Genomic DNA, 26,694 nt, shown 5'->3' with positions numbered 1-26,694 from the left:
TGCAGGATTTCCACAGATTGGGTGCAGGAATGCACAGATTGGGTTCTTTCCCTTGTGCAGCTAAGAACAAGGCAGGGAGCCGATCTTGCAGTGTAAGGAACAGATGTACCAGGGTGAGCACCACGTTGCAACAGGGGAGGGAGCCACACTGGAGGGAGCAGCAGTTCTCAACCTTCCTAATGCCTCGGCCCTTTAATACAGTTCCTCATGTGGTGGTCACCCCCAACCAGAACGTTATTTTCATTGCTACTTCATAACTAATTTTCCTACTGTTATGAATCATAATGTACATATCTGATATGCAGGATGTATTTTCATTGTTACAAATTGAACATAATTAAAGCAGTGATTAATCACAAACAATATGTAATTATATATTGTGACTTTTTTTTTTACATTTTATTAGGGACTCACACAACTCTTATCACCATCCATACATATACATACATCAATTGTATAAAGCACATCCATACATTCCCTGCCCCAATCATTCTCAAAGCATTCGCTCTCCACCTAAGCCCTTTGCACCAGGTCCTTTTTTCCCCGCCCTCCCCGCTCCCCCCTCCCAATGTGCCCTTGGTAATTTATACATCGTTATTTTGTCATATCTTGCCCTATCCAGAGTCTCCCTCCCCCCCCTTCTCTGCCATCCATCTTCCAAGGAGGTCACACGTGGACCCCTGTAATCAGTTCCCCCTTTCCAACCCACTCGCCCTCCGCTCTCCCAGCACCGCCCCTCACACCCCTGGTCCTGAAGGTATCATCCACCCTGGATTCCCTGTGCCTCCAGCCCCCATATGCACCAGTGTACAACCTCTGCCCTATCCAGTCCTGCAAGGTAGAATTCAGATCATGGTAGCTGGGGGGAAATACTTATTTCTAATTACAAATAAATGAAATTTTGTCTGGAAGCATGGTGTAGCATGGGTAACGCTTCATGCTGGTACTTGTAGGCATATCTGCATGTGGGCAGACCCACCTGCAGGCGGATAGAGCAGTGGTGTCTTGGTTCCTAAGACCATTAGAAACACATTTCCCATGGTCTTAGAGGACCCCTTGTTTGACCCCCAAGGGGGTCGCGACCCACAGGTTGAGAACTGCTGCCCTAGAGCAAGGCTGAATGTGGTCTCTGAAGAAATGAAGAGTTTTTCAGGCTTGAGGATATTATTTATTCATGAACAGAGGTTTTGTGTTCAAGGAATTTCCTACATGGGTCCGTGTGGGAAACTGAGGACCTGGGAGAAATTGTCCGGGGCCTGTTCTCCAGTCCCGACTCCAGGACTCGACAGAGCAGTAGTGGAAATAACATGCAAATACGCATATTCTGGAAGGGACATTTCCTCCACAATAATCCCCCATTACAATGCTAATGCGGAGATCTCTCCTACAGTTACCTGGCTCCTCACTAATGCAGTTGAGCGCTGCTTATCTCTAAGATGTGTTTCTCTGGTCCCTACTCTAAGGGAATGATTTTCACCTTTTTATCTGACACACCTGGTACTGCTGCTAAAGTGTTCAGGATATCCAAGATCAACATATTGACCAGTCCATTGTGTATGTATTAACAAGAGGCTTGCAGGTCTCATTATTATAAAAACCCATTTTTGAATAAAGTCTAGACTCTTCTCCCAATTTTGGAGATTAGTCCCCTGTCCCTTGCTTTTCTATATCCTTTTTGCTATAATCGTGTAAGTCCCTCCACAGGAGCGGTTCATCCGTGGGCTGCAGGTGAGGATTGTTGACCACAGGGAACTAGCAAAGAGCCAGCGATGATCCTGGCTCACACAGTCCCAGGCCCGGAGCAGCAATTCTTCTCAAGGCTAACCAGTTTATTATGTTACAGTCAATGCCTTTACATTCAGTGAAACACATGTAACATCTTTCTGGTATTCTCTTTGCACCAAGATCCAGCCGGCATCAGCAATGATATCCCTTGTTCTACATCCTGTTCTGAAGCCAGCCTGAACTTCTGGCAGCTGTTAGCTTTATTCGGTGATTTTGAGCAACATTGTACTTGAGTGCAGTATCAATGATATCATTCTCCAGTTTGGTTAGGTTTCTGGGATGATATGCCTCGGTTCTTGCTTAACGATACTGAAAGAATTGACGCGGCAGAAGGGCTGTGGTAAATCCAAGTTCACCTTTATGAGGCAGAGGGATGTTTCACGTTAATAGTCTCAAAAAGTGCACGCTGTCTCTGGAAAGCACGCAGGGCTCCTTGGCGGGGGCAGTGGGAAAGTTCATGACTGAAAATGGCTGTTTCAGGGGAGTGCAACCGAACACTTGGAAGGAATATGGGAAGTGGAAACAGGAGTAGGGACAAAGAGACCAGAGGGGCCCACGAGGGCCCACAGCCACAGGCACTCCCGCTCCACGCTCGTGCGGGAGATACCCATCCTCCACTTGCAGCATGCATCTGAACAAGAGAAGAGCAAGGAAATAAAGGGGCTGCGGTGCTCCTGTGGCCAGCTTTTAACCCTCTGGCTGGAGAGGCATGGTTGAAGGTATGAACCCACCTTTCTGGTTGAATTTACATGCACCTGTGTGATATCACAGGCTGGTGCCTAGGTGGGTATGCCCAGGTGGACCTCCCAACTGGGCCTAGGTGGCTTGGTCTGAGCATGCCCAGTTCTGTCTCCTTAGGTGCCTAATAATTAGCATCTCACATTCTCCCACCTTCATAATGCCTCTCAACCGAAGAATACAACTGTTAGCTCATGAAGTGTGCCTCTTTCCAGATTTCTGGCTTTTTCTTGCACGCCAAGCTCCTATTGTGTCTGGAGTACATAAGTGACTTACAGTTAAATCACTGTCTTCACCCATCTATTTTAGTGTTTTCTAGTGTCTGATGAAGTGACTTCTATCTGAAGGCTCAGCCATACTCCTTAAAGATGGAGTGACTCCTGAATGAGTCAGCTGATGTCTAATGAGGCTTTGTTAATAGCTCAGTCTCCCCCACACGGATTACACAGATGTGGCTTCTACTCTGGAGTGTGTCCACTGGTGCTCATGGAGCTGTGCTTTCTAGTGACTTGCCCACCTTCCTTGCACACATATGGTTGCTCCCGAGTGTGTTCTCTGGTGTACAGGTGTGACTTCTGGTTTAAGCCTTGTCCACATTCCTTGCACACAGGTGGCTTCTCCCTGAATGTGTTTTCTGGTGTCCAAGGAGGTGTGACCTCTGGGTAAACCCTCGCCCACACTCTATACAAATGTGTGGCTTCTCCCCTGAGTGTATCCTCTGGTGCACAAGGAGGTTTGATTTTCCTTTAAAGCCTCGCCCACACTCTGGGCACACGTAAGGCCTCTCCCCTGAGTGTATCCTCCTGTGTACAAGGAGGTGCGACTTCTGCTTGAAACCTTGTGCACACTGCTCACACACAAAAGGCTTCTCCCCAGAGTGTGTTCTCTGATGCACCAGTAAGTGTGGCTTCTGCTTAAAGCCTCGTCCACACTCCTGACACACAAAAGGCCTCTCCCCTGAATGTATCCTCTGGTGCACAAGCAGCACTGACTTGTGACTAAAGCCTTGCCCACAATCCTTGCAAATATGTGGCTTCTCCCCTGAGTGTGTTCTCCGATGGCGAAGGAGGTGTGATCTCTGGATAAAGGCTTGCCCACACTCATTGCACACGTATGGTTTCTCCCCTGAGTGTATCCTCTGGTGCACCAGGAGGCTTGATTTCCCTTTAAAGCCTCGTCCACACTCTGTGCACACATAAGGCCTTTCCCCCGAGTGTATCCTCTGGTGCACAAGCAGGACTGACTTGTGACTAAACCCCCGCCCACATTCCTTGCACACATGTGGCTTCTCCCCTGAGTGTGTTCTTTGGTGGACAAGGAGGTTTGGTTTACCTTTAAAACTTCGCCCACACTCTGTGCACACATAAGGCTTCTCCCCTGTGTGTGTTCTCTGGTGCACAAGCAGGTTTGCTTTACATTTAAAGCCTCGTCCACACTCTGTACATACGTAAGGCTTCTCCCCTGAGTGAATCCTCCAGTGCACAAGAAGGCTTGGCTTGTGACTAAAGCCCCGCCCACACTCTGTGCACACATGTGGTTTCTCCCCTGAGTGTATCCTCTGGTGCACAAGCAGTACTGACTTTTTACTAAACCCACGCCCACACTCCTGGCACACATGTGGCTTCTCCCCTGAGTGTGTTCTCCGGTGCACAAGGAGGTTTGGTTTACCTTTAAAGTCTCGCCCACACTCTGTGCATACAAAAGGCTTCTCCCCTGAGTGTATCCTCTGGTGCACAAGGAGGCTTGGCTTGTGACTGAAGTCTCGCCCACATTCCTTGCACACATGTGGCTTCTTCCCCGAGTGTGTTCTCTGGTGCACAAGGAGGTTTGATCTCTGGTTGAAGCCTCGCCCACACTCCACACACACAAAAGGCCTCTCCCCTGAGTGTATCCTCTGGTGCTGGAGGAAACGTGACTTATAGTTAAAGGCTCTCCCACACTCACTACAGACATAGGGCTTCTCCAGGCAGAGGGAGATAAGTTCTGCTTTCAGGCTACAGTCTCGTCCATCCTCTCTAGAGCTAACTGCTCTCAAAGTTGAGGTACACAATAATTCCTTCAACCCGTCATCTGTTTCCACACAGCTTTCCCTCAGGGCTGAGATGGACTGGAATCTCATCTTACTACTTGCTGACTGTCTTCGGCAAGGCCTGCAGAAACCCCTCGAAGTCTTTCTCTCCCCTGTCCTCTCCAACAACTGTGTGGAGACGTCATCTCTGCAATCCTGACCTGGTGTGTTCTCGCTCCTGCAGCTCTGAGGAGGCTCCTGCTCCTCTGGTGGCTTCTGAGGCCCTGGGCTGGAGTTCCCTGGATGGAAGTGATGTTCTGCACAGAAGCCTGGGAAGAGCCGAAGCTCGCGCTGGCTGAGGAACTGCTGACAGGAGAGAGCCAGAAGGCAGGAGGCACAGGGGTCGATTTCTGGCTTTGGGTCTGCTGGAGAGAAAGGTTTCTGTTAGAGTAGCTGTGTTAGCCTGCGTTGACTAGAGAAACAAATCGAGAGACACTCATGGTTGTAGAGGAGAACTTCATATCAAAGATTGTCTATTAAGAAAGCATCCCAGCCTAGTCCAGATCAAGTCCATACAGCTGATATTAGCCCCTATGTCTGATACTAATCTAAAAATTCCTCTTCAGACTCATGCAACACATGCAATGACGCCAAATGCAGGAGGATTACAGGCCGGTGAGTGGAAAGTCTTGTGCATCCAGTGGCAGTGGAAGCATCTGAGTGCTGGCATGGAAGTTGCTTCTCCAGCTCCAGGGCTCTAGCATAGCTCCCATGTGTCTTGCCATCAGGAATACCAAGCAGAGTCCAGGTGACCCATCTCCGGTGAGCTATTTATCTCCTTAGTGCCTCCAAATGAAGTCATTCAGCAGCGACCTGATTGACAGACCGCTCCACCCCCTCAATCTTAATAGGCTCAAGTTAGCACCAGATCCTGTAAGTACCACAGGAGCTGTAGTGGGTGGTCTGGGCTGTCCTGCCTTCTCTTATGACAGACAGAATCTCAGTGCTGGAGTCCCGTTCTACTAGCATCCAGAGGTTGGTGGAGCGGTTCTAGTCTTCACACACGGAGTCCCACGAGTAAGAATCAACTTGACAATATACACAACGTGAATTGTCTCTCACCATATTCTTTTATATGATGTTTCTATTGCAATCTAGAAGGTGCCACAATGGCACAGGGCTTAAAGCACTAACCCAAATGGCTCCATCCTATTAGCAGTATGTTGCAGAAAGATGTAGCATTCCTCTTGTGTAGATTGACAGCCGTGGAAACCTCATAGGGCAGTTCTACTCTGTCCCGAGAGCCTCTAGGAGTCAGAATTCATGGCAGTGGTTTGGGGATTGTAATCCAGAGCATCCACATGGATATGGCTGAACGATTCTGTCAGCACTTGCTTTGAAAACTGTTATATTGTGATTGGTGGCTCAAACCCACCAGGTACTCTGAGTACGATGTGGTCATTTAATTCCATCATGATTTACAGCCTGAGAAACCATATATGGGGTCTCTATGAGTCAGAATCAACTCCAAGGGAGTGGGGGGTCTGATTTTTATCGCTTGATGTGGCAGAATCCAACGGAATCTTTATGATCATGCACCTCACCTATGTGCTAAATATCTCACTTCGTTTCCAGTAGTTTACTTGGCGAGTTTGTGGGATTTTCTAAGAGAATGTTATCTGCAAATACAGATAATTTGAAGGCTTGGTGGGCTGTTGGGTTATAGGTGTTGGGATTGCTCACTGCTCAGAGAAAGTCAAGTGGCTGAAAAACCATGAGGCACTTTCTCAGGAGCAAGAAGTTACCTGCTCTCATGAAGATTCACAGCCTCAGAAACCCCAAATAGGGTCCTTGTGAGTTAGAATAGACTCTTAATAGTGTTTTGGAGTTCATGTGTTTTGGTACCAATTTAGATGCTGGGATAGGTAGGGTTTTGTGCCAACCCGGCCAATAGGAACATGTGGGATTAATTAGGTCGCGTTTTGATTGGAGGGCAAAGAGATAAAAATGGCTTGGCAAGTCCCGCCCCTCTCTCTCTCTGGTGATCAGAGCAGCGTGCAGCTGCTTTAGCAAGTTCTCTGCCTCAACTTGTGAGCTACACTAGCTGTGGGACAGCCAATCCATGGATCATGTTGCTAGAGCTTGAGGATCCTTTGAAACTGCTTCACCATGCTGCTGGTGTGTACGTCCTTGAGTTTGAGGCCATTGTATCCTGTCACCTTGCAGTGTTTGAGTTCAAAGCATCTTGGCCTGCTTTGTGAAGCTCCTGAGCTGCTGACTGTTGGTGATCTGTCCTGATGCTTGCTGCCTGTGGCCTGACTGCCAGCATTGTTCTAGGGAAGACTCAGCTGTCTGCTTCCTTGACCTTGCTTCCAGCAGCATTCCTGAATTGAAGGACTTCCAGTACATTAAATGTTCCATGAAAGTGAGCTGAACTGAGCCCTCTGTACTGCTGTGTGGACTAATTAGCTGTTAAACTCCTTCGTGCTGTACATATCTATTCATATATTTATAAATGAAATCATAAGTGTCCTGGTTTTGCTTCTCTAGAGAACTATTTTAGTTTCTTGCCGGATAGCCCTGTTTACGACTGCTACTAGAAGACATTGTCTCTAAGCCACAAGGAGAAAGCGTTCAGTTTCTCTCTAGGAAGCGTAACCTCAGCAGTTTGTCTTTTTATATATGCCCTTAGTTACGCTGAGGAATATCCCATCTTTCCTATGTTGTTTATACGTTTTAAAGCACAAAACAATCTGCAAAGAAACAGAGTGTAAATATTTTTGGCTTTATAGGTTAAAGTGTCAAGGGCTTGTGTTAGATTTAAGGTTGGGGTGATTGTCTTACATTTAGGGTAAGGGTAGGGGTACGGATTAAGTCATAATACCTGTATTAAGGATTAGTAGTTGAGTGTTAAGAGTTACAGTTATGATTAGGGATTGTGTTAGGGTTAAAAAAATAAGATTACAGTGTCTTTACTCTGCCTTCATAGAATCAAAGTAAGGTAAAGCAATAAGTAAGTGGGTGGATATGTCCTAAAACAATACATCCAAACAGCTGGCAGGTCCAATTCAACCTTTGAGCTGAATTTTGCAATTCCATTTTTAGAATGAAGACAGAGTGAAAGTTGTCTATTCAAAGGTTCATTGCTTGTAATCCATGCCCTACCCCAACCCCTTCAATGTCCTCATGTTTGAATTTGTTCCTTTTTGTTTTTCCAATCTTCACTTATTTAATTTTGAGTATCTCAAACACTACGATTCCCAAAGTGAAGAGCAATAGAAAAGGTAAATTCCCAATTTTATTTAGTTCATAACTTGGATGCTTACCGGTATTCCCTTTGTTGTTGTTGCTGTGATAGGCCTTCTAACATTATATTGAACAGACACGGGGAAACACTGTCTGGTGGCCAATTACAAAGGGAAAAATCTTCCTTCAGTATATTGCTGGTATTGGCTATTCTGTATGCTCAGATATGTTAAGAAATTTCATTGCGTTTCAATCTTCTTTTCGTAGTCATTGAAACAAGGTGTTGGATTTAAGCAATTGATTTTCTGGTATCACGTGGGTCCTCTGCACTCTTGAGTAGGTATAATTATGTGACTCGTTTTCCATGAGATCAAACTGACACTAGCATCTTCAGACGAGCTAACCGAAAGATCAAGTTCAGGCGTGGGGCGCAGACTTTATGCTACCCGGGGAGCGAGGGCTCTGAGAAGAAAGGTGAGGATGGTGGCACAGCTCATCAACATCACTGCACTGCACACCGTGAAACTGCTCAGCTGGCGCATGTCTGTTACAAAGATTATCAGTAACCATATAAGGAGATACCTACAGAAGTCCAGATTAGGGGAAGGCACACTTACATGAGATTCAGCTGCAGAAATCTTATGTTGTTTTCACAGTGAAGATAGGAAACACAAGCCCTCCTGCTCTGAGCACCAGGGCCAGAAGAAAGTGAGTGTGGTGATGACTGAACAACTCTTCATGCTCGGCTCGAACTAGTAAATTGCATGATATGCGAATTAGACAGCAGCAGACCGGGTAGGGGGGGAAGTTATTCACTGGAAATCTACCTTGTGTTCCCTTATATTAACTAAGGGGCAGAAAAACAGCAACTTTTTCTTTTCTTGTACAAAGTTCCCAAGTTTGTTCTGACATCCAGGTTTCTGAGCAGAGGTTGCCCTTGTGCTCACAGCCTCGGCTGTATCTGTTGTGTGTCCTTTTGTCTTAGGACTAAGATATGACCTCGGCTCGAGAGTCCTGATTGTGAAGGGAACATGACAGTGGGGGGCTCGTTGGGCGCCTCTAGGGGCTGTCCATCGAGGCTGGATTCTTGGCAAGTTTACTGGGGCTCAAACTGAAGTGCAGGCAAGTGAAGAGTTCTACGTGCTTCCCTGAGACTGGTTCCTGAGGAAGGCATGGGTTATGCTTGACTTTCAGTAGAGAATTGCCCAGGGCTAGTCTTGCTTGATGAGGAGAATTTAGCTCCACTGGCCATGTCAGGGTCACCAAATTCATAAAAGCATGCTGGAAGTGGCCACTGTAATCCACACCATATTGGCTCAAGGCAAAGGAGAAGGTGATAGCAGCTCCAGGCTGCATCAACTCAGCACCTGGTACTAAGGCACTGGCAGTGCTTTTCGCAACTGACACAGTATTTCAAACAGAGCTTGTCCATGCTGCCAGAAAGGGTCTACCTTCCCCTTGCTCCGGCTCCTGCAGCTGGGTGGCCCGATTCACAGGAGTCTCTGCCAGCTGCTTCATCTGCTGGCTGAAGGTTTCCTGTGCTTCCAAGACCATTGTCAAATCTTGCTTTGTAGTTCTGGGTTTCTACCCTTGATGTCTGGAGTCTAAGAAGGGGCAATTTAGGGCATTTGGGCCTTGGGTCCAAGGTCAGCCCAGCAGGATCAACTACCACACCACCTTGACCTTTGGGTTAAAACACAGGCATTCCTGGCCACTGGTGAACTAAGCGAGGGCCGGTCGGTCTGGAGCAGAGGGGCTGCAGAAACTCCAGCAGTGCCTGGAACAGCGCCACGCAGCCTCTGTGCACTACTTGCAAGCAGGCTGCAGCTGTGAAACGTAGAGCAGGGGATATGGCTGTGCACAGTGGGCTCTGCCCCGGCAGTTCTTCTGGGATCCTTTCACCAAAGGGAAGCTCTCCAACTCCTCTATCTCATCTTGAGATCACTGTGCCAGGATCTCTGGCATCTAACTCGGCTCCGGATTCTGGTGGCCTGCTCTTAGCTTGGGCCAGAGCCGGGATGGAAAATCTAGCTGCTCCTAAGGCACTATGCCCTTCTGCTTTAAAGGCCACCATGCCCTCCATCACTTCCTGCAAAGAAAAACCCACAAAATGACAGCTCTTACTGCATTTTTGCAGAAGAGGGAAAATGGTAGAGTGGCTGTGGATAACAGCTTGGCAGCACCTTGAAAGCTAAAGACAACACTACCTTATGAGCCAGAAAACACAAACCACACTCTAGTAACCATACGCAGGGCAGAAATGAAAACTTGAATCCCCATGTTCACTTTAGTGTCAGTAACTAATAATAAACAAAGGTATAAATAATTGAATATTCTTCATCACTAAGATGAACAAAATGAGCTATATATATATATATATATATATATATATATATATATATACATACATACACACACACGATGGATTCTTGCAGAGTCAAAAAGGAATGCGTTAGAATTATATGCGGCATGGTCACAGCTACCAACTACTCTGATCACTTTAGAGCAGCGGTTCACAACCTGGGGGTCTAGACCCCTTTGGGGGGGTCAAACGACACTTTCACAGGGGTCGCCTGATTCATAACAGTAGCAAAATGACAGTGATGAAGTAGCAACGAAAATAACTTTATGGATGGGAGGTCACCACCACATGAGGAACTGTATTTAAGAGTCATGGCACCAGGAAGGTTGGGAACCACTGCTTTAGAAGGCTCTGAATAAAGTGGGAGAAAAGCGTGGCTCAAACTTCAAAATCACCCAGGAGACCAGGCTTACTAATATGATAGACAGGTGGAACCCATAAACAGTGACCTTCAGGTCACCCTTGAGGTCTGAAATGAAAGGGAGCCCCTGCCTCCATTGCCAGTCAAATAACGAGCAGGGTCCTATGGGGAATTATAAAACTAGGGAGGTACACATCTCGGAAAACTCAAGCACCTGGGAGTGGGGGAGCACATGTGCCAGGCTCACAGGTCAGAGGGGTCAGCGAGGAGGAGGGTGAAGGTGAGGCGAGTGGTGCTGCACTGAGAGCGCTGCAGAGACTGAGAGGAAGCAAACTGAGCAGGAACTGCTGAACATACAACTGGTGATCGGCACTGTAGATCTACCACACGCACAGCACCAAGGGGAACAGAGTAAATGAGGCACCGTATGCGCTGCAACATTCATGGATGTTATGGTGAGTGAAATGCACCACTCACAAAAGGACGTATATACAATTTCACTCACACGCAACAGGCAATTTTATAAACTAAACTTTATTCAGGATTGTCAGAGGGTTCCAGAGTGAATAGGGGAATCTCTTTTAGGAGGAAAAAGAGTTCCCCGAGATTCTTTAATGGACTTTAGACAATTTGGAAATGGCAGTAATGGTTGCATAATGTGATAAGCAAAATCACTGGAACTGAATTGTACAAACAATAAGTGTTCAACTGGCCAATGTTTTACTATTGATATTTTTAGCACAATGAAAGATTTTAAAAGGCAGAACCAGACAAAGGTCTCTACTCATTTTCGGTCATAATATCACACACATAACCCCACTGGGAGTGAATCTCATTATTTTCATTATAATCTTTATTATTTGAATCTCACTGTTTAGCCAACTTCTAATCTGTTCTGTAAAAAAGAGATAGCTGTGTCATTTTAAAACACTGGTCATTGCTGAGAATACACATAGAAGATACATCAAATCAATTTCACCTTCTAAATTGTTGATATTTCTTCAAGTCGTGTAACCATTCTCACTCTCCAGCCTGGAGTTGTTCCTTTCCAATTAGCGTTGATCCACACTGCCTCCTGAAGCCCCTTATCTAGTCTCCCCTTTGTCATTCGTTTTACCCCTGAGAGAGTACTCTGGGGGAGGGAGCAGGAGAATTGAATGTGGCAGCACAACTCATTTTAAAGGTGATTTCACTACAGGGGGAGATGTATAAGATTGCTATGGTCATGACCGCACAATTCTCCAAATGATTGAAAGACTGAGCTACTGAATTGTATGATTTGTAAATCATGTGTCAATAAAACTGTTATTAAATTTTTTATAAAAGTCAGTTCTTAGAAGAACGCAACACTCAAAGGACATTTTCTTAAACTAGGTTTACTGAACTATTGATAGGTTTTAAAAGGAACTCAAGGAATTTTGTGTTTAAAGTTGAAAGACTTTCTCACAGAAACAGTTTCAGGGTTCCTACAGAAAATCCAGAATCCATGAGAATCCGGAATTCTAATCTAAACTCTCACCATCCTGAGAATTCTTCTATGGAATTTCTGATCAAAATGTTCATTAAGGGTAGATGGGCACCATCCCATACTTCAGGTCTCATGGTAATGAGACAATTAGCATACATTCCATGTCCTCTCCTATCCCTCACACTCCTTTCTCCATTGCTCCAAGTACATACAGACCAATTGATAATGACCTGACTGGCTGAAAGCTACAGAGACCCTAGGCACTATGCAATGAACTAGCAGGTTGACAAACACCAAATTCATTGTAAAATTGAGTCTAGTCCTATAGTTTCTGGGGTCTTGAAGGCTTGAAGTTGAACATGGGGCCATCTAGCAAGGAAGCAACCAAGTTCACATACAACAGTGGTTCTCAACCTTCCTAATGCTGTGACCCTTTACTACAGTTCCTCATGTGGTGGGGACCTCCAACCATAAAATTATTTTCATTGCTACTTCATAACTGTAATTTTGCTACTGTTATGAATCAAGTGACCCTCGTGAAAGGGTTGTTCAACCCCCAACGGGGTTGCAACCCACAGGCTGAGAACTGCTGACATAGAAGCAGCGCACCAGCCTGTGTGATCATGAGATGTCTAAGGAAAGAGGTATCGGAAGTTTGAAAACAAGCAACCAAACCGAAGTGAAGGAGCATAGAAAAAGTGGAGACCAAAAAACTCACCTGTAAGATAATTGGACAGTCCCTCACAGAAGGGCCACACGGAAGGACTGATATAACCAGGGTGCAGTATAGCCCTGTTGAAACACTTAGCTATCCTCTAGTTCTTTAATATTTCCTCCCCTATTATTATGGTCTTAGTTTTACCTCATTAATCCTGTCAGAGCTGCATATGTTCATATGTATAATTAAGATCTTTCGATGCATGCAGTCTAAGATAGAAAAACTGTTCGGCAATTGTAATGCGAGTAATGACTCCCTCGGGGTAAAGAAAGGGGCGGGAGTGGGGGGAGACTGACAGCAATGATGACTATATGACCCCACTTGAGGGGAACGGATAACAGAATGGCCGGTGAATGGATGGATACAATGGAAGGTGTAAGACACGGGGGGGGGGGGGGGAAGGAATAATAATAATATTTAACAGAATAACAAGGGTTATTGGGAGGTAGGGTGGGGAGGGCGGGGATAGAGAGGAGCTGATATCAAAGAGTGCAAAGAGAAAGAAATGTTTTGAAAATGATGGTGGCAATAATTGTCCAATCATGCTTGATCTAATTGAAGGATGGAGTGTTATAATATCTGTTAAGAGCCCCCCCCCAAAATAGGGTTAAAAAATGGAGTTGAATCCAATTCATGGCCACTGTAGAAGATTGGGTAGAACTTTCCCTATGGGTTTCAGAGATTGTAACTGTTTATCAAAGTGGAAAGCTTCACCTTTCTATCACTGAGTGGCCCATGCTCTGAACTGCTGTCCTTGTCATGAGCAGTCCAACAGATAGCCACTATGCCAGCAGGACCCTGGAGTAGCAGGTCAGAGGGTTTTACAGTTAGGGTTTGGGGGAACGAGGGACCTCTAATTCTCAGTGTTCTTTCTTGCATCCGGCATTGTCAACTGAGTCATGCCCCTCATATGGGGTTCATCTGAACTTTTAACAGGAACAAAGCAGTTTGTTATTCATGATGAATCTTAGCAGAATGGCCTGGGGTGGAGAGTCTTAAGACAGGGGTTAATTACATCTCCTGGATAACTGGCCATCAGCTGAATTTTGATCTGGTGAGGGAGGCCCTGCCTGAACCCGATGAATGTCAGACTGTATTCGCATCTGAATAGCAGAGTATCCGTTTTCTCACTCCTCCCTTTCCTCCAGCAATGCTGTATAACTTTATTGTAAAAGTCCTTCAGATCTGTCGTTAAAATTATTCTTAGCTATTTTACTATTTTCTAAATAGATGCTACGACAAATGGAATCCTTTCCATGGCTTCATTTTCAGATTTTCCATGGTTGATGACTTCAATACTGAACTAGTCAAGGCTCCTCTGGCACCTAGTCGATGGCCAACAAACATCGGCTGCATTACTATAAAGGAAAAGACCACATCCTCACCCAAGGAGAGCAGATCCCTGTACACCTCCAGCATCACTTCTCTGTACAGGTTCTTCTGCTCAGAGCTCAGTCTCTTCCATTCAGACTCTGTGAAAACCACTGTGACATCTTTGACTGTAACTTGTTCCTGAAAAAAGCAATATATCAGTGCTCAGCAAATCACACACAAAAAATTCCCTTTCATGGGAGTTTAGTGAATGGCAGTAAAACGTCTGTATCTGAAAAAGCTCATCTATTTCATTTCAGAGACTTCTCCACATAGAGTTCTGGACATGAGTGTTTACATGGTTTTGGTAAAGTACAGAGGCCAGTCAAATGAGGCAGAAATCATACCCTGGCCCTCAAACACTTATGATATCACCGGGGAGAAAATTTATTAATCAATTAGTAAGCAGTATTTTAAAAAGTGATTTTGATCTATTCATCCAAGGCAGCTATTGTGAAGTTCATTAAATTGTTTAAATTCTTGAAGGCATCACAAAGGTGGGCCTTAGACTAGGCATAAAAAAGGGTTCAGGGCAGAAGGTAGAAGGAGATTCCAAGAAAAAGGACAGTGGAAGTTAACAGGAGTTAACGGAAGGGTCACGAATGCTATCGAGCACAGACAACTGAATGTGGTCTAGAGAATGACCATCTATGTTTCTGTATTTTAATAACCTTCTCAAATATTTCATGGGAAAACTTCAACTTTTTTTGCATTTTTTCATGAAGTTTTCAAAGCCCCTTGCATAGTAAAAAGTTAATAAGAAAATGCTAACAATATTCCAGAAAGAAATGCTTAATGCTTCAAAATAAAACCTTTGAAGAGTATAGGGGTCAGATCTATGCAAATTTTTTATTCTTGTTGTTAGATGCCAAGGAGTGGGGCTGAGTCAGAGTGCCCTATGTACAGGAGCGCTAACCTTGTCCAGTTCCTAGGCATCTGCACAACTACTGTCATGTCTGAGACATTGTTGGAGCCACTGTGCTAATCCATCTCCTGGAGAGCCTTCCACTTTTTCACCGCCTCTCTGATTTATGGAACCTGATGTCCTGTCTCCAGGGACCCAAGTCTAACCAGCCTCACAACTCTAGTATTTCTGCAGTCAGAAAGACGTGAAGACTCTGTCTCTGCTTATAAAACAGGATAGAGAACATTACCTTTGTGACCTACATTACACCCACTGCCCTTTATGTCCCCTAGGGATCTGCAAAATATCCCAGAATATGGATGAACATAGAGCATATTATGCTGAGTGGGTTTCCAGCAAGAGCTTTACACACTGCAATATTTTGGGGATTACCCAAAGGAGAGAGAGGGGGATGGTAAGTCACGAATGATCTGGCGTGGAAGGAATGAGCACATACGCCAAGGGGTGGTCAGCAACCATGACCAAGGCAAGGGAAGATACTAAGAGACGCTCCTGCCAACGAAGGTAAATAGATCACATCTCCAATCTGCAACGACAATACTAATAGTCATCCTCTACAAGTGGATCCATGGACACTCCAGACCTGGAGGCTTAAAACCACAGTCTCAGGGTACACCAGCCGCAACTGGTACAACAGCCCACATAGACAATGCTCTACAACTGACTTTCTGCTGAGGACTGACTAGGTACTTCAAAGCTTGTGAGTGGCCATTTATGGTCAAATGATGGCTTTCTTCCTGTCTCAAGTAAAGACAAATGAAAATCAAAGACAGTAGACCACAACTAGTCCAAAGGACCAGTGCAGCACACAAACCACAGCCTCCGTGACCCTGAGACAGAGGACTGGATGGTGCCTGGCTAGCTGGCTGAGCTCTGACAAGAATCACACCAGTAAGCCTGTACAAAATGACAGAAAGGGTGGAACAAAACTCAAAATAACACGAAAACAAGGTTTACTGGCCAGATAGAAATTAATGGAACATCTGAGATTATGGCTCTCTTAGGCAATCTTCAGGCTTAGAACAGAAGTTACCGTGATAGCTTCACATTCAGTGAAGCAAAAGACAGGCAAATAAAGTAAATATAGTACAAGAGAAATATGCAGTTTATTTGAACAATAAACTCTGTACAGCAAAAGGAGCATTTATCCAAGGATAAAGATCAGACAGCAAGAGAGGTAGAAAACTAGAAACAAACACAGGGAAGAAGTGGGAAGAAAGGTATTACATTGTGGGCATTTCAATCAATATCAGAAATCAAAACATGTATGAATTGTTGAATAGAAAACAACAACAAAAAATAAAAGGAAAAAGAAAACCAAAATGCTGGTGGGTGGTGGGTGATAGGGCGGGCAAGAGAATTTCAGGCGTGAAAAGCAAAGGCTGGAGACGAGAGGGCGCGCTAGAGCTGACTGAATGCACAGCTCCTTTCAGAGGCGATTTAACCATGGGGGTTGGTGCAGGAATTGTTCAAAACTGATGTATGATGTGGTCATATGAATGAACAAACCTTGATAGGATTGAAGGATTGAACTACTGAATTGTATGATATGTAAATTATGCGACAATAAAACTAATATGGTCTGGAAATTTTCACCCATATCACAATGACTTAAAAAAACAAGGGGACTGATGGTTCGCGGGGACAAGGAGAGGATGAGGTGGGGGAAAGGAAGTGGTGTTAACCAACCCAGGGACAAGAGAACAACAAGTGATCCAAAATCAGTGGCAAGGGGGGTGTAAGAGGCCCGGTAGAGATTGATCAAGGGCAATGTCACCGAGAGGAATTACTGAAACCCAATGAAGGCTGAGCACGATAGTGGGACAAGAGGAAAGTAAAAGGAAATAAGAGGAATGAACTAGGAGGCAAAGGGCATTTATAGATGTCTAAATACAGGCATGTGGATATGTAAATATATTTATATACGATGATGGGGAAATAGATCTATGTGCATAAAGTTATAGGTTTAGTATTAAGGTAGCAGATGGACATTGGGCCTCCACTCACGTACTCCCTCAATGCAAGAATACTTTGTTCTATTAAACTGGCATTCCATGCTGCTCACTTTCCTGATACAATCACTGAAGGCAAAGTGGGTACATAAGCAAATGTGAAGAAAGCTGATGGTGCCCAGGTATTAAAAGACAGAGCATCTGGGGTTTTAAAGGCCTGATGGTAAACAAGCGGCCATCTAGCTCAGAAGCAACAAAGTTCACATGGAAGCAGCACACCAGCCTGTATGACCATGAGGTGTTGAAGGGATCAGTTATCAGGCATCAAAGAACAAAAAATCGTATCATTGTAAATGAGGGGGGTATGTGGAGTGGGGACCCAAAGCCCATCTGTAGGCAACTGGACATCCTTTACAGAAGAGCCACGGGGAGGAGAAGAGCCAGTCAGGGTGCAGTGTAGCAATGATAAAATATAAAATTTTCTTCTAGTTTTTTAATGCTTCCTCCCCTCCCCCACTATCATGATCCCAATTCCACCTTACAAATCCAGATAGACCAGAGGAAGTACACTGGTACAGATAAGAACTGGAAACACAGAAAATCCAGGACAGATAATCCCTTCAGGACCAGTGGTGAGAGTGGTGATACTGGGAGGGTGGAGGGAAGGTAGAGTAAAAAGGGAGAACCGATTATAAAGCTCTATATATAACCTCCTCCCTGTGGGACAGACAACAGAAAAGTGGGTGAAGGGAGACGTTGGACATTGTAAGATATGACATACTAATAATAATTTATACAATATCAAGGGTTCATGAGGGAGGGGAGAGTGGGGAGGGAGGGGAAATGAGGAGCTGATACCATGGGCTCAAGTAGAAAGCAAATGTTTTGATAATGATGAGGGCAACAAATGTACAAATGAACTATGGTAAGAGTTGAATGAACACCCAATAAAATGAATTTTTTTAAATGGGGAGGTGGTAGTTTGTGTAGGTAGGGAACAGTCAAGTTTAAAAGTGGGTATTTTGTACTCCCATGACCCAATTCTATCTTACAAATCCAGCTAGACCACAGCATGTACATTGGTATAGAGAACAGCCCTCAACACTCAGAATCCAGAGCAGATAAATCCCTCAGGAACAGTAATGTGAGTAATAATACCCCAAAGATAAGGGAAAAAGAGGAGGAGGAGAAAGGGGGGAACTGATTGCAATGATCAACTTATAACCCACATCCCCTACCCCAAGGGGGATGAACAATAGAAATATGGGTTAAGAGAGACAGCAGATGGTGTAAGATATGAAAATAACAGTAATTTATAATTTATCACGAGTTCACAAGGGTGGTAAAAAGAGGAGCTGATACCAAGGGCTCAAGTAGAAAGAAAATGCTTTGAAAATGATGATGGCAGAAAGAGACCCAAGCCCGTCGCTTCCGGAAAAACTTTGAGCCTTTTGACTTCACTCTAGATGACTAACCTTCACAGGTTCATCAACTTGTTTTAAAAGAAACCACAGTCTCCCATGGGGACTGTTTCCCTGCCTCTTTCATGCATTCCCATGGAACCAGCCTATAGCCAGAGGCCTAGGACGGAGTACTTTTCAGAAGAAGTCACAGTTATAAGCATGTCTGTTGTCCAGCTACAAGCTTGTGTTTATCAACATTTAAAAAAACATGTAAAATATCAAATAAAATCCAAAAGCTTAAAAAAAAAAAGAAAATGATGATGGCAACATATGCACAAATGTGATTGATACAATTTATATATGATTGTTGTAAGAGCCTCCAATAAAATGATTTTTTAAAGGGGGTGTAAAAAAGGGGGGTACTTTAAATACAAAATAAGATTTGACACAGGCCAGCGTCTATTAAGTAAGGCTGATTAAGTGATAGCTGAAGTTATTTTTATGCTGATCTTTATTTTATATGTTTAACAGTTTAATAATTAAAGAGTGAAAACATGCCTAGAGTACAAAATGGTATCATGTGATAATACCTGCATGAGCTCCCAGTGAAATCTAGTAAGACATCTTATGTGACTTTCATGAACCGCAAATATGTTCATGTTAACCTGGAGTATACATATCTATCTATCTATCTATCTATCTATCTATCTATCTATCTATCTACTTTGAGTATATTTTAGAAGAGAAAGAAAATACAAAATTGAAAAAACACACAAATATTGTGAAACACCTAATACTTGACCTAACACCAAGGCATGCCCTCACACCACTGTCCAAAATAACCACTAACCTTTCAAAGACAGAATATAAAAATGTTTAGTCTTTGGAAAATGAGCTAGTAAGTAAGAGAAATTGGGTACTAGCCTCTCACCATTATTGTAGACTTTCTCTTCTCCTCTTGGGGCCAGTAAGTATCCAGGGTAGACAAAGCTAAGAGAAGAAAGAGACGGTGTGAGTACTCAGACCTCCCACAATGCTCCCAGGGGAGCCCTTCTGAGCCAGGATGGGATGCAGTGGCCATCGTACTCAGCGGTGGCAAGGAGAGCATTCTCTCCAGAGCCTGGGCTCTTGGTCCTCCTCTTCACCGCCCCAGACTCTCCCCAGCTCTCACTTTTTGCCTTCTGGGGTTGAGTCCATTTCATCACCGTCTCCATAGTTTTCCTGCTCTTTGGCGGAGTTTTGTTGCCTGGGCTGACTTCTTCACACCTCAGTCTGAAAGCCAGGTCTTAGGAATTATCAGCTCAGGCCATTCTGCTAGGAATCATCATGAAGAAACAAACTGTAGACAGTTCACCCAAAACTGAATGGCTAATGACTAATAAATATGTGAAATAATTAGTACAAATGGCTAATAAATATGTGAAATAATTAGTACAAATGGCTAATAAATATGTGAAAAAATGCCCATGAGCACTAGCCATCAGGGAGATGCAAATAAGAAACACCCCCCATAATGCTAGTCCACATAAAACAACAACAAAAACAACCAAAAAGACAACAAATGCTGGAGAGAATATGCAGAGACTGGAACTGGTATACATACAAGCACTGCAGACGTAAAGCAGCTGGGAACTGAAATCTCCTATGACCCAGCAATCCCACTACTAGACTTATGCCCTAAAGGAATAAACGACATAACAGGAGCAGATGGATGCTCTCCCGAGTTCCTAACAGCACTGTTCACAATAGCAAGAAACTGGAAGCAGCCCAAATGCCCAACGGTGGAGGAATGGATAACGAAAACGATGGCGCATGCACACAACGGAATACCATGCATCCCTAAAAACAGTGATGAAAGCACGAGCCACCGCATGACATGGACGGACCTGGAAACTACTGTGCTGAGAAGTCAAGCACAACCGACAAGTACTGTATGAATTCACTGCTATAAGAAGAAACAGCAATGAGACAAAATCGTAGGAAACAGTTCTTGCAATAAGGGGAGAAGGTTAACTACGGGCCATGGACACCCCTTCTATGCACTTCACAAGAGCCAATTTGAAGGAGACCTTACATTGTCTGTGGCCACACCCTCAAGGGACAGAACATGGGAGACGACCATCCACTTTAGGCCACAAAACTATGAGACAAGCCTGGAACAAATCAAGGGGTACCCAGTAGGAATGGAAGATCTTTGCCAGAAAACCAGGTTAAGACTAGGGAAGGAGAGCACCTACATTTGGGAGGGGGCACTGATAGTTCCGTGGGAGATTATGGTGATTGGGGAGAAGTTGCCTCACATCAGAAAGAGGTGCTAAACAATGGTTGTAGGGAACCTTGGGGGGGGGGGGAACAATGGACCTGTTTCTATCCAAACCTCAGTGAACCATGCCATGGACTAAACCTGATAACGTAGGAAGTTGACTTTATGGGTCAGGTGGCATAGTGCAGGGCTATGCCAGGACTTAACATAGAGGCCAGAGCTGAATGACCGGAGTCCTGCCTTGAAGTTGCCTATACCCTTGAACTGAAGAAAGGGGTATACAGAGGGGAATGGAAGCAGAGTGACTGCCCAGGGGCTGTGGAAATGGAGATTACTGGACCTTGGGGGCAACCCACAACTCTGTGGGTGCTCCACGGAAAGGGACCCAGAATCCCCATGAAAGGTTTTGATCTGCATTTGGAAGAACTGAGCCAGGAAGCTTTCCCCTGGCACCAAGCCCCATACTTAAGGTAAACAGAGCTCAATAGAAAGGTCTAAAAAATAATAATTTATAAATTATCAAGGGTTCATAAGGGAGGGAAAAAAATGAGGAGCCAATACCAAGGGCTCCAGTAGAAAGAAAACGTTTTGAGAATGATGATGGCAACAAATGTACAAATGTGCTTGACACAATGGATGGATGTATGCATGGATTGTGATAAGAGTTGTAGGAGCCCCCAATAAAATGATTAAAAAAAAAGAGGTCTGTGTAGGCCAACAACTAACTCATGGGCTATGACTTAAGGTGAATCTGTACTCACAGACTCTTCATACAGAGCCCTGAGTACTGTGTCACTGGGATGTCACCAGTGCAACCGCCTTACCCCACAAGAGAATTATTGACAATGTTGTATTTCTTTGTGTGTACTTATTTTTCTGTTCATGTCATATCATTTAAAAAATTTTCTGTACTTTTTGTTTGTATGTGTGACTGTTGGCTAGTTGGTTTGTCATTGGTGCTGGTATAGTTGATCCTATGAGGCTTTGATTTTGTCATAAAGAAGATCGCCAAAGTAAACCTGTCTTGCATATACCGGGGACAAGCAGATGGATTCTGGGGTCCCACTTAACTCAAGCCCCAATCCACAAAGTTCGTTTTGAGAACATGGCTGTGCTCCATACTCGCCTCCATGACATGATCACTGAGAGCAGTGGTGCCAGCCTGTCAATCAAAAGAGTGCCTGGGGAATAGTGTCTGGTATATTCAAACAAGCAGCCATCTAAGCATGGAGTCAACTAAGCTACATGAAAGAAACACACTGTTCTGTGTGATCCAAACATGACACTAACAAGTCATATATGAAAAAGGGTTAAGTATCAGAGCTGAAATTATGAACACCCAATGTGTGGAAGGCAGTGGAGGAAAACGGAAGCTGAAAACCCATCCGCAGAGTAACTAGTGAGATTAAGCCGCTGGCAAAGCCCCTCCAGCCACAGCTAAACAGTCTGCAGTATCTGGAACAGCCTTCACTGTCACAGAGGATCAATGGAAACCTACGCTGGATCAAACCTGATACTTGGTCAGTTGACCTTTCCTCTAGACCCAACCTGAATTTGCTCCAAGTGCGAGGATCTCTTGCTTATACGGTAGCGACACAAGGAATTCCATTTATTTTCAAACTGCCTTTAACCCCTGCTAGGAGTTAGCTCCTTCTCCTCTTCCCTCTTTCCACCCGGCTTTCCAAACAAGACCTAGACTCTTCAGAGACATCTGCAAACTCTGCCTGCCTAATTAACAAGAAATGTACACTATCTTGTAAGATCTTGAATTAGCACACCTACAGCTGTGCTGGTCCCGAGTCCCATGTAGCTGCTAGAACCTCCCTCTTGAGCCAGCCCAGTACTTTGAACTATAAAAATCATGAAATGTCTTTGTTCTGGATTGAAAGGTTTCCAAGCACTAGCCTACTCTCGGTCCAGCCGTTTAATAAAGGTTTTAATTATTAATATTAATTATTTAGGCTTTAATTATTAATAATAAAGGATTTAATTATTAATAATGGGGTTGACCTCATCTGGTATGATGCCATGACAAAACTTCTTCTTTGGCTTTATAGTATGGATGGTGGTCTTTTCTTTCTTTCTTTTTTTTTTTTGGTGGTCTTTTCTGTGTTACTCATTGTTTGTACTTTTATGTTGTTCTATCCCCACCACTTTAATTCATTTAGTTCTGTATGGTTTCTGTGGGGTTTACCAGTTTGTGAAGTCCAGGAGTGGATGCACATATAAAACGGATGAAGCGCTTGTGGGGACTGTAGGGTGGACTGCGGAGATGAGGAGAGTGAGGGCTTCTGGAGTAAACAATGGAGGAGGGGAAGGCACTCTAGAATGGAATGTGATTACAGAACTCACTTGAAAGGGAACTTAATCATGGGGGGGGGAGATAATTTTTTTTAAAGTTCTAAAATTGATGGTGGTAAAGATTGGACAATTATTCTTTAGAGGATTGAAAACTGAATCGTATGTTATGTGGATCATATACCAATAAAAAAACTGTGGAAATAAACCAACCAACTGTGCCTTTTCTCCTTCAAAAGTTAAAATAAACACCGAGTGGCATGACTCACTTAATACCTGATGCCAGAAAGGACACCGCAATTCCAAGGAGAAAGATCGGTCTGGGGACTGGAAGGCCTCCCCTTTCAGCAAAGCACTAACTGGAAAACACTCCCTAACCTGCTGCTCATGTGCTCTGATGGCATACTGGTCACATGTTGGGCTGTTAACTGCAAGGACACAAGTTCAGAACCACCTGCCACACAGCAAGAGAAAGTTGAAGCTTTCTACTCTGGTAAGATTACATTTTCAGAAAACCCCCAGGAGCAGTCCTATAAGGTCAGTATAAATTGCAATCCCTCAATGGCAGTGAGGTTCACTGGGAACCTGTTGCTCAAGAGAGGACATTTTGAGATTTTCCTGAGTACGAGCTCTCAAAAAATATTCTGAATTCCTTTCCCTCTGAATACCCCTTTCCTCAGTCCAAGGGGTACTTCAGTTTTTCCAGAAAATGGTATAGTGTCAAGGTTTCCTTCCAAATGCTCTTGCAGGGAAAACAAAAACCGAGCTTGGGGGTATTGGATGGAACAAGACCAGACTGAAGATAACTGGTGAAAATAAATGCTGATATGTCATGATTGGACATGAATGAACAAATGCTGAATCTACTGGTGGGATCAGGTGTTTCGTTGTAGTGTTGTGAGGTTTAAAATGTATCCTTGATACAAAACTCATATCAGAATTACTGATACCTGGATCACACCAGGGATGCTGGAAGTGATCAGGACCATTAGCCAACAGCCCTCAATGGTTCCTAGCCTACCTGAAAGCCCGGCAGCACAGGTGGCCTGCTGGGCCCCAACATTCCAGGTAGAAGCTGACAGGGGAAGAGAAATCAGGGTAAGGTCCACTGAAGTGGTCACCCTCACGATCTACAACTGTAGATCTGTCCGAAAGCAGAGCACAAACTGTCCTGCTGCTCCCTAGAGAGACTATGCCAGTATCGGTCTCACCTCATCACCTTCCCATCCCCACCACAAACCAATCAGAGCCTTATCAGACCTCTCCTCCACTCCCGTTTCTACTCCCATCTAAACTCAAAAAATGTCCGTCATCAAGATGTCTTGGACTCATGGTGACCTTATAGGGCAGAGCAGGGCCGCTCCCATGTTTCCAAGGCGGGAGCAGTAAGCCTCCACTTTCTCCCGAGAGGCAGCTGGAAGTTTACAACCGCTGGCCCAATGCTTCATGGGCCAGACCAGCTGGGCTGCGTCTAGCCTCTACCCAAAGCAAAGACAGCTGACAAACATGGCTCTGGCCAGGAAATGCAGAACCAAGCGCGCTACACACACACACACACACACACACACACACACACACACACCTGTTGCTTAGTTTTGCTCTAATGCAGAACCAAGCGCGCTATACACACACACACACACACCTGTTGCTTGGTTTTGCTCTGTCATGTTTTTGTGCATGTTATTATCTCCGAAGGTCTGTCTAAATAAGATAGACTGGATGATCTATCTGGAGGAAAAACAACGGGACCGACAGTTCTGGGGGGACATGGGATTGGGGGGGGGGGATAAGGAAGGGCTGTTACAAACCCAGGGACAAGGGAACAAGGGATCCAAATGGGTGGTGAGGTGGGTGTGGCAAGGCTGGTAGGGAATGATCAAGGCTAAGGTAACGAAGAGGAATAGCTAAAACCCAGGTGGGGACGGAGCATGATAGTGGGACAAGAGGAAAGTCAAGGAAAATAGAGGAAAGAGCTAGGAGGCAAAGGGCATTTATAGAGGTCTAGACAAAAACATGTACATATGCAAATGTATCTGAGGATGGGGAAATAGATCTATGTGCCTATATTTATAGGTTTAGTATTAAGTTGGCAGAAGGACCTTGGGCCTCTACTCAAGCACCCCCTCAATGCATGAATACTTTCTTTTATTAAATTGGCACTCTACGATGCTCACCCTCCTGACACAACTGCTGAAGCCAGAGCAGGTGAACAAGTAAATGTGATGAAGAAAGCTGATGGTGCCCGGCTATCAAAAGAGATAGCGTCTGGGGGTCTTAAAGGCTTGAAGATAAACAAGTGGCCATCTAGCTCAGAAGCAACAAAGCCCACATGGAAGAAGCACACCAGCCTGTGCGATCACGAGGTGTCGACGGGATCAGGTATAAGGCATCATCAGAACAAAAAAAAATCTTATAGTGAATGAAGGGGGAAGTGCAGAGTAGATACTCAAGGCCCATTTGTTGGCCACTGGAGATCCCCTTGCAGAGGGGATTAGGGGAGATGAGTCAGTCAGGGTGCAACCGATGAAGAATACAGCTTTTCTCCAGTTCCTAAATGCTTCCTCCCCCCACCCCCACTATCATGATCCGAATTCTACCTTGCAAGTCTGGATAGAGCAGAGGATGTACACTGGTGTAGATAGGAGCTGGAGGCACAGGGAATCCAGGGTGGATGATACCTTCAGGACCAGGGGTATGAGGGCCGACACTGGGAGGGTAGAGGGTGAGTGGGTTAGAAAGAGGGAACCAATTACAAGGATCTACATGTGACCCCCTCCCTGGGGGGCCCGACAACAGAAAAGGGGGAGAAGGGAGACGTCAGACAGGGCAAGATATGACAAAATAATTTATAAATTATCAAGGGCTCATGAGGGAGGGGGGAGCGAGGAGGGAGGGGGAAAAAAGAGGAGCTGATGCCAAGGGCTTAAGTGGAGAGCAAATGCCCTGAAAATGAGGGCAAGGAATGTACAGATGTGCTTTACACAACTGATGTATGTATGGATTGTGATGAGTTGTATGAGTCCCTAATAAAATGCTTAACAAACAAAACAAAAAAACAACCCATACACACGCAAACAAAACCGAAACCACCAAGGCGGGTTATATTGGCCAACCTGGGCTCCCACCAACTCGGAACCTTAGTCTATTTGCTCCTGGCTGAACTCACACCCACAGCTCCAATAACCCCAGGTACACTGAAGGCCGGGATTGCTTATTCCAGGTTAACCCAATTCGAACTTCCAATTCTCTCACCAGCTCTAACTCGAATACGGGAGGTCCATGCTGTGCAAACAAAGGAGGCACCGCTTCAACTCTCCCAATTTCCCCGCCACCAAACCCCACTTCAGCCCAACCACCGATCCAAACAATGAAAACTGCGCGCTGACTCCACGAAGCGCAGCCAGAACCCCGTAGCCAGGCCCACCCACGAACAACCAAGCCCTCCGGGGGGCCGAATGCTGGACTCAACCTTCTAGGCTCAGCCCTCAACACACGGGAAAAACAGTCCAGGATCGGTGAGCTCCGCAGTAGGACCGGCTCATCCCATCCAGTCAGCGACCACGGAACTACACCGAACTACAGTTCCCAGAATGCTCCCAGCCGGCGGCCCTCACGGGCTACCTCAAGGGCTCCTTCCGAGACGGGGGTTAATATGGCCCGACAGCAGCCACTGTGGCCAGAATCGCTCCAGCTTCACTTCTCCAAACACCCAGTCATGACTCTGCTAGGAGAACTCCAGAAAAATCTCCGCCCGGTGTGCGAAGCTCGAGAGCGAGGGCGAGGGCGAGAACGAGGG

At 45.0% G+C, this 26,694-nt stretch overlaps 1 protein-coding gene across 1 annotated transcript; it reads right to left on the bottom strand.

The window, feature by feature from the left end:
* Positions 1-759: 759 nt before the first annotated feature.
* On the bottom strand, positions 760-26,694 carry LOC142462216 (uncharacterized). Its single transcript, XM_075563896.1, has 5 exons — positions 26,520-26,694; positions 19,509-19,648; positions 19,269-19,327; positions 14,072-14,198; positions 760-4,956 (listed from the first exon to the last, which is right to left on the bottom strand). Exons 2-5 carry the CDS (start codon positions 19,549-19,551, stop codon positions 3,104-3,106), a joined length of 2,082 nt encoding a protein of 693 aa, XP_075420011.1. The 5' UTR covers positions 19,552-19,648; positions 26,520-26,694; the 3' UTR covers positions 760-3,103.

This window comes from Tenrec ecaudatus, chromosome 12 (assembly GCF_050624435.1).
Source record: "Tenrec ecaudatus isolate mTenEca1 chromosome 12, mTenEca1.hap1, whole genome shotgun sequence".
Lineage (NCBI taxonomy): Eukaryota > Metazoa > Chordata > Mammalia > Afrosoricida > Tenrecidae > Tenrec > Tenrec ecaudatus.
This window is presented reverse-complemented; position numbering and strand designations above follow the sequence as displayed.

Coding starts and splice junctions, on each gene's coding strand:
- LOC142462216 (XM_075563896.1), bottom strand. CDS start 19,551: ATGGAGACGGTGATGAAATGGACTCAACCCCAGAAGGCAAAAA. Junction 19,328..19,508: donor TCAACCCCAGAAGGCAAAAA/GTGAGAGCTGGG, acceptor TTCTTCTCTTAG/CTTTGTCTACCCTGGATACT. Junction 14,199..19,268: donor AGAGAAAGTCTACAATAATG/GTGAGAGGCTAG, acceptor TGCTTTTTTCAG/GAACAAGTTACAGTCAAAGA.